At 47.9% G+C, this 15,000-nt stretch overlaps 1 protein-coding gene across 1 annotated transcript in view; it reads left to right on the plus strand.

Moving 5' to 3' along the window:
* Window positions 1–15,000, plus strand: part of LOC121284312 (protocadherin-16-like) — a 178,983-nt gene that overhangs the window by 77,074 nt on the left and 86,909 nt on the right. Inside the window, exon 14 of the mRNA XM_041199699.1 lies at window positions 13,796–13,909. Within this exon, the coding sequence (XP_041055633.1) occupies window positions 13,796–13,909 (114 nt within the window). The remainder of the gene's footprint in view (window positions 1–13,795; window positions 13,910–15,000) is intronic.

The following is a 15,000-nucleotide window of genomic DNA, read 5'->3' on the forward strand; positions in this document are numbered from 1 at the left end:
ACTCACTCACTCACACAAACACATAGACACACTCACTCACACACACACACACACTCACTCACACACACATAGACTCACTCACTCACTCATTCACACACACACATAGACACACTCACTCACTCACACACACGTAGACACTCACACACTCACTCACACACACATGGATACACTCAATCACACACATGTAGACACACTCACTCACACACACACTCACTCACACACACGTAGACACAAACACTCACACACACACATAGACACACTCACTCACTCACACACACACTCACACACACGCCGACACTCACACTCACTCACACACACACTCACTCACACACACATAGACACACTCACTCACACACACTCACTCACACACACGCAGACACACTCACTCACACACACACTCACACGCAGACACTCACACACCCACTCACACACAGTCACTCACACACACATAGACACACTCACTCACTCACTCACACACACACACACACACACACACACACTCACACTCACACACACACACACACACACACACTCACTCACACACACATAGACACACTCACTCACTCACACACACACACATAGACACACTCACTCACTCACACACTTACTCACACACACGTAGACACTCACACACTCACACACACACACACATAGACGCATTCACTCACACACACTCACTCTCACATGTAGACATTCCCATACACACACACACACACACATAGACACACTCACTCACTCACTCACTCACTCACACTCGCTCACACACACGTTGACACTCACACACTCACTCACACATGCACACTCACTCACACACACGCAGACACTCACTCACACACACACTCACTCACACACACATAGACACACTCACTCACTCACTCACACTCACACACACACATAGACACACACACTCACACACACACGTAGACACACTCACTCACTCACACACACTCACACATGCATAGACACATTCACACACTCACACACACACACATAGACACACTCACACACACACTCACTCTCACATGTAGACATTCCCATACACACACACACATAGACACACTCACTCACACACTCACTCTCACACATGTAGACACTCACATACACACACTCACACACACACACACACATAGACACACTCACTCACTCACACACTCAATCACGCACTCACACACCCACTCACACACACACACATAGACACACTCACTCACACACACACACACTCACACACACATAGACACACACACTCACACTCACTCACACACACTCATTCACATACACTCACATAGGCACGCACACACTCACTCACACACACACACATAGACACACACACTCACACACACACACTCACTCACACACACACTCACATAAACACTCACTCACACATACATAGACACATACACACTGACTCACACACACTGACTCACACACACATAGACACACACACTCACTCACACATGTAGACACACACACTCACTCACTCACACACACACACACACACACACACACACACTCACACACACACACACAGACACACTCATTCTCACACACAGACAGACACACACACACACACACTCACTCACACATGCTCTCGCACACATAGACACACACCCTCACTCACACTCACTCTCACACACAGACAGACACACACACACACTCACTCACACACATTCACTTACACACGCTCTCGCACACATAGACACACACCCTCACTCACGCACACTCTCACACATACACGTAGACACACACACCCTCACACACACACATAGACACACACACTCACTCACACACACATAGACACACACACACTCACTCACACACACTCTCACACATACACAGACACACACACCCTCACACACACTCACTCACATACACTCTCACTCACACACACTCACACACACACTCACTCACACTCACTCACACACTTTCACTCACACAGACACACACATAGACACACTCACACACATAGACACACACACACTCAATCTCACACACACACACTCTCACTCACACACTCACTCATTCACTCACACACTCACTCACACACTCACTCAGACACACCCACTCACACCCACTCACACTCACACTCTCATCCACACACCCCCACTCACACACTCACTCACACACACTCACTCACACACTCACTCACACACACACTCACACACACACTCACTCACACACACATAGACACACACTCACTCACACAGGCATAGACAAACACACACTCACTCAGACACATACTCACTCACACACACATAGACACACACACTCACTCAGATGCACATAGACAAACACACACTCTCACACTCACTCACACAGAAACATAGACACATACACACAGAGACACACTCACACACACTCTCTCACACACATAGACACACACACTCACTCACTCACTCTCACTCACACACACATAGACACACACACACTCATTCACACACACACACACATAGACACATTCATTCTCACTCTCTCACACACACATAGACACACTTACACACTTTCACTCACACTCACTCTCACACTTTCACTCACACACTTTCACTCACATAGTCACGCACTCTCTTACACACACATAGGCACACTCACACTCACTCTCACTCACACACTCACTCTCACTCACACACTCACTCTCACTCACACACTCACTCACTCACTCACATTCACTCACTCACTCACACACTCACTTAGACACACCCACTCACACTCACACTTTCATCCACACACCCTCACTCACACTTTCACTCACACATTCACTCTCACTCTCACTCAGACACACTCAATCTCACACACACACTCACTCACTCACTCACACTCACTCACTCACTCAGACACACCCACTCACACTCACACTCTCATCCACACACCCTCACTCACTCTCACACACACACTCACTCACACACACTCTCACTCACACACACACACTCTCGCAAACACACTCTCATATAGACACACACAAACACATACACAGACTCACTCATTCACTCGGACACACTCACAGACATGCACACACATACTCAATCACACACTTACTCTCACACTCACACAAGCACACTCTCACAGACACACTCATACACACACACACACAAGCTCTCACATAGTCAAACACACACACATACACAGACTCACTCACTCTCTCTCAGACACACACACACCCTCTCACATAGACATATATACACTCACACACACAAACAGTCACACTCTCGCTCTCACACTCATTCACACACTCACATAAACACACTCCAATAGACACATGCACACACACACTCTCACATAGACACAGACTCATACTCTCACACACACTCTCACTCTCACAAACACACTCACAGAGACACACACGCACAGACTCTGACACACATTCTCCCACATAGACGCATACACACACACACACATGCTCTCTCTCACTCACACACACATGCACACATGCACGCACACAGACACACATACACACACTCGTGCATACACGCGGACACATACGCACACACACTCTCACATAGACACACATACACATGCACACAGTCACACAAACAGACATAGACACACACACTATCTCACACACTCTCTCACACACACTCACACTCTCACATACACACTCACTTGTTCACACACACCTACACACACTCATGCACACATACACATACAAACAGACATACATATGCACACACATCTCACTCACTCACACAGACACACTTGCACACCCACTCATGCTCACATACACATACTGTCTCTCACACACACACACACACACAAGTTCTCTCTCTCACACACAAACTCCCGCACTCTCACACGCTCTCTCACAGACACTGACATAGACACACACATTCTCTCAAAAACACACACACTCTCACACACACTCTCGCACATACTCACTCACACAAGCGCTCTCACATAGACACACACACAAGTTATCAGATGTACACACATACTCTCACATAGACATATGTATAAACACGCACAGATTCTCACACACACACACACACAAACTCACAAAGATGCACGCACGCACACAAACACACACACATAGACACACACTCTCACATAGACACATGCACTCACTCATACTCACACACCTAGTCATGCACATACTCACTCACACACACTCTCACATACACACTCACTCATTCACATACATACGAACACACACACACACACACACACATACACACACACTCACACTCTCACATACAAACAGACATTCACACACACTCTCATTCATTCACACAGACACACAAATTCTCCCTCTCTCACACACACAAACTCCCGCACTCTCACACGCTCTCTCACAGACACTGACATAGACACACACATTCTCTCAAACACACACACACTCTCACACACACTCTCGCACACACTCACTCACATGCATTCTCACATAGACACACACACACACAAATTCTCAGATATACACACATACTCTCACCTAGACATACATATACACACGCACATGCGCAGACACACAAACTCACAAAGATGCACGCGCGTGTTCATACACACACACAATCACAGAATTGTTCCAGTGTTGAAGAAGGCTATTCAGCCCATTGGCCTCTCTAAGCATTTTAACTCAGTGCCATTCTCCTGCCTTTTCCCTGTACCCCTGCACATTAAGAGTCAACCACATTGCTGTGGGTCTGGAGTCACATGTAGGCCAGACCAGGTAAGGACGGCAGATTTCCTTCCCTAAAGGACATTAGTGACCCAGCTGGGCTTTTACAACAATCTGATAGCATCATGGTCACCATTTCTAAAACTAGCTTTCAATTTATTTATTGAATTTAAATTCCACCAGCAGCTGCAAGGCTAGGAACTGAACCCATGTTCCCAGAGCATTAGCCTCTGCATTACTGTAATATGAAGGTCTGGTACATACAGAGCTAACGTGGGACTGAGTACAGCACCACCCACACAGTGATGTAAGAAAACACATGACCCACACCTTGGAGTCAGTCTAGTGTTGGACAGAGCTGTGTGCACAAGCAAGCATGGACACAGCTCCTAGATTAAACCCTTTACTGTATATGTACATAGTTCTTGAATTAATAAATACATACAGTTAACCTACTTAAGGCTACAAAGCCTTCATTAAGACCTCCCAAACAGTATCCAACACCCTACAACATGGTGGCAGCTCTCAGAGAAACTGGAGCAGAAATTCAACAGCTGGAGAATTAAAGGAGAAGTGTTCTGTCCTGACTGAAAGCACCTGAAGTGAAAACACAGAGGGAGATCACCTGAGAGAAGCTCCATAGCAGGACTGGAACCAGAGGACAGAAGAGAAAGATTACGTGATGGTTCGGATTGAATGCCCACAGAGTGCAGAATCAAAGGACATTGCAGGGGTGGGATAAGAAATTAAATTCTTGGCCAGAACTAGTTTAAAAATGATTTTCAGTCTTTTAAAAGTCAGAGCATTTCTGAACGTGCGGCAGCCCAGCCAGAATGCCGAGTCAGCGCCTGAACAGGCGGCCGCTGATCTCACTCTGAGAAGAAAACATATTAATTAATTTGGAAGAATTGCGACTTGAAAAACAGCTTTAAAGGCTAGCAAAGGCCAGGATTCGATGCTTTCATGACCCTAAAGCATTGTGCTCAAACAGAGAAGTCTGCAGCTCATCAATCCGAGCAGCCATTGTTTAAAGGCTTTTCAAGGCTGAGTGTGAAGGCTGTTACAGTGGGAGCCCGTCAAAACCGGCAAGCACGGGAAAACCCTTCAAACCAATGGCAGCACCATCTTCAATTTCAGCAGCTGCTTAAAGCTGAACCCACACTTTAACATTTTTTAATCATGATTTAAAATCCATTCTTCCAGATCAGACTGGGCTTATCCAAGGCCCAGATCAATCACATAATTGGAGAAAAAGATTTCTTAGATACTAATTACTTCAGGTCTGGATAAAAAGACAGAAGATGAACAAGCTAACATTGCTTTACTCAGTAGGCTGAAATCAGACAACCTTATTGCTGGACAAGGAATCAATGAGTCATTTGCTAAATTTGAAGAAGTATTAAAATATTTTGAGGTTTATTTCAACCTAAGAAGCAGCAAAATCCTGGAAAGGGTTAACTTTAACAAGTGTTCACAGCAACCAGGAGAACCGATCGATCTGATCAGGATGACTGAAGGCTGTGAGTAAGGAGACCTAAAATCTGAACTTGTCAGGGATAGAGTAGGAGTAGGAGTAGCAGACTTGTACTCCTAGACATGCTGCAAGTGAAGGAAGATCTAAGGCTTGAGAAAGCTGTCCAGATTGGTCAGCAGCCTGAGCTCCATGTGCAGCACAGGTCCATTTTAAGAAGGGAAAGTAAACCCTGGTACAAAGGAAACCCCACAGTCCAGTTAGTGAAACAGCACAGAAACAGGGACTCTCCAGGCCAAGGGAAACAACACCCTAACTGACCAGTAGAGTGACGATATCAGCACTATGGAGCAAAGCACTCCCACAGGTGAAATCAATGTCCTACAATTTCCACCCAATGCTGTCAGTGTGACAGAATTGAACACTTTGGCAAACCGTGCAAAGCCGAAACATCTAAACATACAGGAGACCCAAAGATGATTCATGAAGTTGACACTGCACATCAAGAAGACCCATAGCTATACTTCTTGAGTGAGCTTAAAGATCCAGGATTTGCAAATTGGAATGTGGACATTGTGGCTAATAACCATCTCACAGATTTTAAATTGGACATGGGGGCCAGTGTTATAGTCCTGTCACAGAACCGTGGCTACGATACCACCCACAACACACCTAGGTGGAGCAAAGAGACATAAAAGGCACCCGGAAGGTGACGTTGAGGTCCCGGGGTAAAAGAATCTGAGGGATCCTGCTCGTGGTCCACACCCAGGACTGTTCACTTCTAAAAGCTGCCAAGTTTGTGTCGAACTTAATCTCCTACAAAAAATTGACAAGGTCAACCAACAAGGGCCTAGTTCCAAGTATAAAAGTGATTTACTGAAGCTCTTTACAGGACTGGGACGACTGAAAAATGTAAACAGGATCACACTGAACCTGTGTCCTATACAAACCACGTAAGATCCCACACACCCACTCATGAAGCAGGTGTAGCAACAGCTGGGTGAGATGCCAAACATGGGAATCATCTCCGCAGTCTCAGAACCAGCTGCATGGCCTTCCAGGATGGTCCCAGTCTCAAAACCCAATGGGTCCATTCGTATCTGCATCGACCTGACACAGCTTGATAAAACCGCTGCAAAAGGAGCACATTCCATGTCCACAGTGGATGAAAGCCTGACTAACTTCTTGCAAAGCACGATATTTTCAAAACTGGAGGCAAACAGCTGTTTATAATCACTTTGGCCATTTTGCAGGGACTTCAGAGGGTCCATTTGCCCCACGGTCAAAGATGTTGGTTCATGGTGCAATGGTGGATGAAGATGATGAGAGACTCACAGGTTTAGAAAGCCTGCAGGACGCAGGGCCGACACTGAATAGGAGTTTCAATTCGATTCCTGGGTCACATCATCAGCAATGAAGGTTTCATGGCTGATTTACAGAAAACTAGAGGTATCAGCAAGTTCCTAACCCTGCCTTCAATTCCAGACCTCCTGTGATTCTTGGGGCTGTGAACCCGCTGGCAAAATATTTACCAAATTTGGCACAGGTCACAGAACCCTTCAGGTATCTACTTAAGAAAGACCATGCATGGTGCTGGGACTCCCATGAAGAGCAAACTTTCTCTCACATCAAGACGATGCTACTCTCCACTCTCCATTATGAACAAGCCCACCACCTAGAAGTTTCCCTCCAAGTCACTCACCATCCTGACTTGGAAATATATCATCGTTCTTACCTAACAGCACTGTGGGTGTACCTACACCACGTGGACTGCAGTGGTTCAAGAAGGCAGCTCACCACCACCTTCTCAAGGGCCAGGGTTTCCCGGTGGGTGAGGGGAGGGAGTGGGGTCCGCTTGCTGATGTGTAAAATGACACGGGGTGAGGGGCGGAACTCCCAACTTCACCGCGCCCCATTTAAATTTTCAGGAAGGCGGGGGCTCAGCCGAATCAGCTCTGTGCCCACCGACCTGTAAATGGCCAATTCAGAACTTTGACAAAGTAATTAAATAATTAATGGACCTGCCCGTCCAACCTTAAGGTTAGTGGGCGGACCAGGAGCCCCGGCAGGAGCTAGAAAATGTGTCAAACCTCATCCACGGGCGGGATGAGGTTTCATGTGGGATTTAAAAATGTAACAAAAGTGTAACTCAAAGTGATGGACATGTCCCAACTCATTTGATGGAATCCCCAAGAGGGAACATGTCGGGGAAATTGTTTTTTTCTGTTTTGAGCTGATCTCCCTGAGGCAGCACTTAGCGTATGTGTGAAACAGCAGACCTCCGGATCGGGGAATCCCACCCCCCCCACCACCCCCCCCGCACAGGGAGCGCATAGCGATTCCTGGCGGATGTCACGCTGGGTGGGCCTTAATTGGCCATCCCACGTAAAATGGTGGCGCGCCCCCAATGGGGGGCACTGATCAGAGACGTGCCTCCACGTGCCTGCTCCTAAACTCCTCTCCTAATGGGGGGGGAGAATTCTGCCCAAGGGCAATTAGGGATGGGCAATAAATGCTGGCCAGCCAGCGAAGCCCACATCCCGTGAAAGAATAAAGAGAAGCCGTGCCCACCACCAATGCAGTGATGCTTTGTCCATAGGCCTGGGAACAGTCATGTTCCAGGATGGAGGGTGTTGACCTGTGTGCTACATGTACAGGGGGCTGTCAGACACAGACCAGATACCCATCATACAAAAGGAAGCCCGCACAGCTCATGCGAGAAATTTTCAGGCTATATCATTGGCCTCAGAGTTACAATCAAAAATAGATCACAAGCCACTAGTCTCCTTATTGGACGAGAAGAAACTGGCAACGATGCCTCCAGAATCTAGAGGTTCGGCCTGCGCCCCAAGAGGTTCACCTATCAGACGGTATACATCCAGGGTAAAAACCAGGCAACAGCGGACACACTTTCCAGGGCCCTCCTGACAAATCAGATTGTCAATCTCATCAAACAGTTGGCAGCATACTCCCAGTTGACAAGGAGACACCTGCCAGCGACCACAAGGAAACTCCAACAGATCTGCCAGGAACGAATACATGATGAGGATTGTGTCCACAGCTGCCATTATTACCAACAAGGTTAGCCTCAGCAGAGACTAAGCGGTGATACCATGAAAGTTGGGTTTGAACAATAAAAATACTTTATGATCATTGACAATCTCATGGTCAACAATGAGCGGCCGGTCATCCCAGTTCCCCTGTGACCAGAGATCCTTCCAAAAATCCACCAGAACCACCTGGGCATCACCAAGTGCAGAGCACAGCCCAACCTGCTGCCTGGTGTCCGGGGACACCATAGCAAACTGTCAGGTGTGTGCACTGCAGAGGGAGGGCCAAAGAGAGCCCCTCATCCCCACACAATTCCCCACCAGGCCATGGCAGAAGCTGGGTGTTGACCTGTTTGTATTCAACAGCAGATCATTCCTTACAGTGGGTTCTCCAGGTGGGTTGAGGTGAAGCAAATATATACGATTATCACAGAGGCAGTAACTAAGGCACTGAGGGAGATGATTGTGAGCCACAGCATCCTGGATGAGATTGTGTCCAATAACGGCCCACAGTTCTCCAGTGAGCACTTTGCGCACTTCACCACCAGCTTCCACCACCCCACCAGCTCCCCGAGATACCCACAGTCAAATAGGGAGGCTGAAAGAGGGGTCTGTACAGTGAAAGCCTACCTAAAAAACAAGGACTTCCCCACAGCGCTGCTCACAGACAGATCCATCCCTTTACAATGAGGCCTGTCCCCCTCCGGACTTCTGAAGGGCAGGAAAGTCCGCACACAAATTCCAATCCTGCCAAAAAAACTCTTCCCAGGGTTGGTGACCAAGCAATACTCAAGCATCCCCGCAAGAGAGCAACCATACAGAAAGTACCACACCAGACACTCACCACAACCATACAGAAAGTACCACACCAGACACTCACCACAACCATACAGAAAGTACCACACCAGACACTCACCACAACCATACAGAAAGTACCACACCAGACACTCACCACAACCATACAGAAAGTACCACACCAGACACTCACCACAACCATACAGAAAGTACCACACCAGACACTCACCACAACCATACAGAAAGTACCACATCAGACACTCACCACAACCATACAGAAAGTACCACACCAGACACTCACCACAACCATACAGAAAGTACCACATCAGACACTCACCACAACCATACAGAAAGTACCACACCAGACACTCACCACAACCATACAGAAAGTACCACACCAGACACTCACCACAACCATACAGAAAGTACCACACCAGACACTCACCACAACCATACAGAAAGTACCACACCAGACACTCACCACAACCATACAGAAAGTACCACACCAGACACTCACCACAACCATACAGAAAGTACCACACCAGGCACTCACCACAACCATACAGAAAGTACCACACCAGACACTCACCACAACCATACAGAAAGTACCACACCAGACACTCACCACAACCATACAGAAAGTACCACACCAGACACTCACCACAACCATACAGAAAGTACCACACCAGACACTCACCACAACCATACAGAAAGTACCACACCAGACACTCACCACAACCATACAGAAAGTACCACACCAGACACTCACCACAACCATACAGAAAGTACCACACCAGACACTCACCACAACCATACAGAAAGTACCACACCAGACACTCACCACAACCATACAGAAAGTACCACACCAGACACTCACCACAACCATACAGAAAGTACCACACCAGACACTCACCACAACCATACAGAAAGTACCACACCAGACACTCACCACAACCATACAGAAAGTACCACACCAGACACTCACCACAATTACAGAAAGGTAACAAGATCTAGATTAAAGACCTGGAGAGAGAATGCACTGTCATTAGAAAGGATGAGGACCAACCTCACTCCTACCTGGTTGGCACCCAGAGGGTACAGTCAGGAGAAACTCAACCTCATTCCTAGACTGCCTGTCCCCACAATGCAATGGAGGAAGACGCCAGAGCAATCACATATCAACACAGCTTACTTGCAGCGATACCACTCCTCCAACAGTAGTCCGAGCAAGATATGGAAGGGTTATAAGGCCTCCAGACAGCTTGAACCAATGAACTCAGAGACTTAGGAGGGCAGGTGGGTAGTAATAATGATGTAGGTACATGGGGTAAATGAGAATAGCTTGAAATAGATTGAATAAAGACTCGGGGGAGATGTAGTATAAGGGTCTGGCACATACAGGGTTAACGTGGGGCTGAGTACAGTCCCGCCCACACAGTGATGTAAGAGAACACATGACCTGAGCCTAGGAGTCAGTCTCATGTTGGACAGAGCCTTGTGCATAAGGAAAAATGTAGACAGCTCCTAGTTTGAACCCTTTACTGTCCATGTACATAGTTCTTGTAATTAATAAATACAAACAGTTAACCTACTGAAGACTACAAAGTCTTCATTAAGACCTGCTGAGTGGTATCCACTGCCCAACAACAATTTCCACCATGTCACTGTCTCCCCTTGTTTGCTTTGATGAACCATTTAAAGATTCATCACACAGGAGGAGGCCATTTGGTCCCATTTTCCAGCTCTTGGATCTGGATCCTTGGAGGTTCCTTCACTTCAAGCCCATACCCAAGAATTTATTAAATGTGATGAGGGTTTCTGCCTCCACCACCCTTTGAGGCAGCGAGTTCCAGATCCTGCAGCACTCTCTGAGTGAAAAGTTTTACTCCTCAACTCCCCTCTAATTCTTGTAATTTAAATCGCTGTCCCCTGGTTATTTACCTTCCTGCTAATAGAAATCCACTCTATCCAGACCCTCAGCTATTCTTTCTCTTTGCCTTTTCTCCCTCTCTCTCTTTCTCTTTGATCTACGGCAGTGCCAGGAATATCGATCACCTGCAATCAGTGCTGGGAAAATAGATCCTGGGCAATCAGTGTTGGGAACATTGATCACTAGGAGTCAGCGCTGGGAACACCGATCCCCAGCAATCAGTGCAGGCAACATCGATAATGTTGAATCAGTGCCAGGGTCATCGATCCCCGGCAATCAGTACGGACAACACCAATAACCGGCAATGCTGGGAACACCGATCACCGGGAATCAGTGCTGGGGACATTGATCACCGGGAATCAGTGCCGGGGACATTGATCACCGGGAATCAGTGTCGGGGACATTGATCACCGGGAATCAGTGCCGGGAGCACTGATCACCGGGAATCAGTGCCGGGAGCACCAGTTACCGGGAATCAGTGTCAGGGACATTGATCACTGGGAATCAGTGCCGGGGACATTGATCACTGGGAATCAGTGCCGGGGGAACCGATCACTGGGAATCAGTGCCGGGGACATTAATTGCAGGCAATGCCCAGAGCATTGATCACCGAGAATCAATGCCGGGAACACCGATCACTGGGAATCAGTGGCAGGATCATTGATCACTGGGAATCAGTGCCGGGGGCACCGATCACCGGGAATCAGTGCCGGGGACATTGATCACCGGGAATCAGTGCCGGGGGCACCGATCACCTGGAATCAGTGCCGGGAGCACCGATCACCGGTAATCAGTGCCGGGGGCACCGATCACCAGGAATCAGTGGCAGGAACATTGATCACCAGGAATCAGTGCCAGGGACAGTAATCGCAGGCAATGCCCAGAGCATTGATCACCGAGAATCAATGCCGGGAACACCGATCACTGGGAATCAGTGACAGGAACATTGATCACCGGGAATCAGTGGCAGGAACATTGATCACTGGGAATCAGTGCCGGGAACACCGATCACCAGGAATCAGTGCCGGGAGCACCGATCACTGGGAATCAGTGCCAGGAGCACCGATCACCGGGAATCAGTGCCGGGAGCACCGATCACCGGGAATCAGTGATTAAGACTCAGGATTGTGAAAATTTGCAGCCAATGCCAAATTGGTTGGGATTAATGTTCTCTAAGTATTAATAGAGACTGAACCAAAATTCAGGGAGATGGCTTTCAGAATAATCTGGAATAGGAAATAAAATTCAAGTTCCTGAAATGTGAGATGTTTCATTATGAGAGATGGAACAAGGCAGCCTCACAATGTAAGATATGCAGGAGAAGTGGGGTCTGGGAATACAAACACATTAATCATTAAAATTGCAAGTACAAGTGAATAAGGTCATAAAGAGTAAAATCAAGCAGAGAGGTTTATCCTGAGAGGAAGCAATTACAAAAGCAGAGAGATTATGTTAAACTTGAATCGAATATTTTTCAAAGCACAACTGGAGCACAAACAAGATTTACAAGAACTGGGTGAAAAGATTGAACCGACCGGGTCTCTCTTCCCTGGCCAAGAGAAGATTAAGAGGTGACCTTACAGAGGTAAAATAAAGGATCTCAGAGAAATTTCTTCACATAGAGAGCTTGGGAGTTACGGAACTCACAAGGAGTGGTGACGCTGGGAGGAGTGAGTCACTCATAGAGGGAGGGTCAATATATCCCTGAGAGGTGAATGTAAGAAAGGGATACGAGGGAGGATCAGAATGTCAGGATTTATGGCTGGATGGGAAGAGAGGGTGGTTGGCTTGTGTGGTATATAAATCCTGGCATAGAGCAGCTGGTCAAATGGCATCTTCATGTGCTATAGACTCAATGTTCCTCGATTTGAAGCTTTGTCCCTGAACTGTCCATATTGATGCACAGGGTCACAGTTGTGTTAATGCAATGTTCCCACTTATTGCAGGTACTTCTGTTGTGAAGATACAGGCCCAACATCCTGATGGTTCTCACAGAGGAATCCTCTACAGCATCTTCAGCGGGAATGAGAAAGGCGCCTTCACCATTCGCTCAAATACAGGTAGAGAGTGTGGCTGGAGGGGAGCTTATCCCCTACACACAGACACACACACAGACCCCGACAGACACACACACACACACACACACACACACCCCGACAGACACACACACACACACACACACACAGACACACACACACACACACACACACACACACACACAGACACACACACACACACACACACACCCCGACAGACACACACACACACACACACACACACCCCGACAGACACACACACACACACACACACACACACACACAGACCCCAGACAGACACACACACACACACACACACACACACACACACCCCGACAGACACACACACACACACACACACACACCCCGACAGACACACACACACACACACACACACACACACAGACCCCAGACAGACACACACACACACACACACACACACACACACACACACACACCCCTCCCGACAGACAGACAGACACACACACACACCCCGACAGACAGACAGACACACACACACACACACACACCCCCCTCCCGACAGACAGACACACACACACACACACACACCCCGACAGACACACACACACACACACACACCCCGACAGACACACACACACACACACACACACACACACACCCCGACAGACAGACACACACACACACACAGACCCCAGACAGACACACACACACACACACAAACACACACACAGACCCCAGACAGACACACACACACACACCCCGACAGACACACACACACACACACACACACACACACACCCCGACAGACACACACACACACACACACACACACACACACACCCCGACAGACACACACACACACACACACACACACACACACACACACAGACCCCAGACAGACAGACACACACACACACACACACACACACACACACACAGACCCCAGACAGACAGACACACACACACACACACAGACCCCAGACAGACACACACACACACACACACACAGACCCCAGACAGACACACACACACACACACACACACAGACCCCAGACAGACACACACACACACACACACACACACACACACACACAGACACACACACACACAGACACACACACACACAGACACAC

This window comes from Carcharodon carcharias, chromosome 11 (assembly GCF_017639515.1).
Source record: "Carcharodon carcharias isolate sCarCar2 chromosome 11, sCarCar2.pri, whole genome shotgun sequence".
Classification (NCBI taxonomy): domain Eukaryota; kingdom Metazoa; phylum Chordata; class Chondrichthyes; order Lamniformes; family Lamnidae; genus Carcharodon; species Carcharodon carcharias.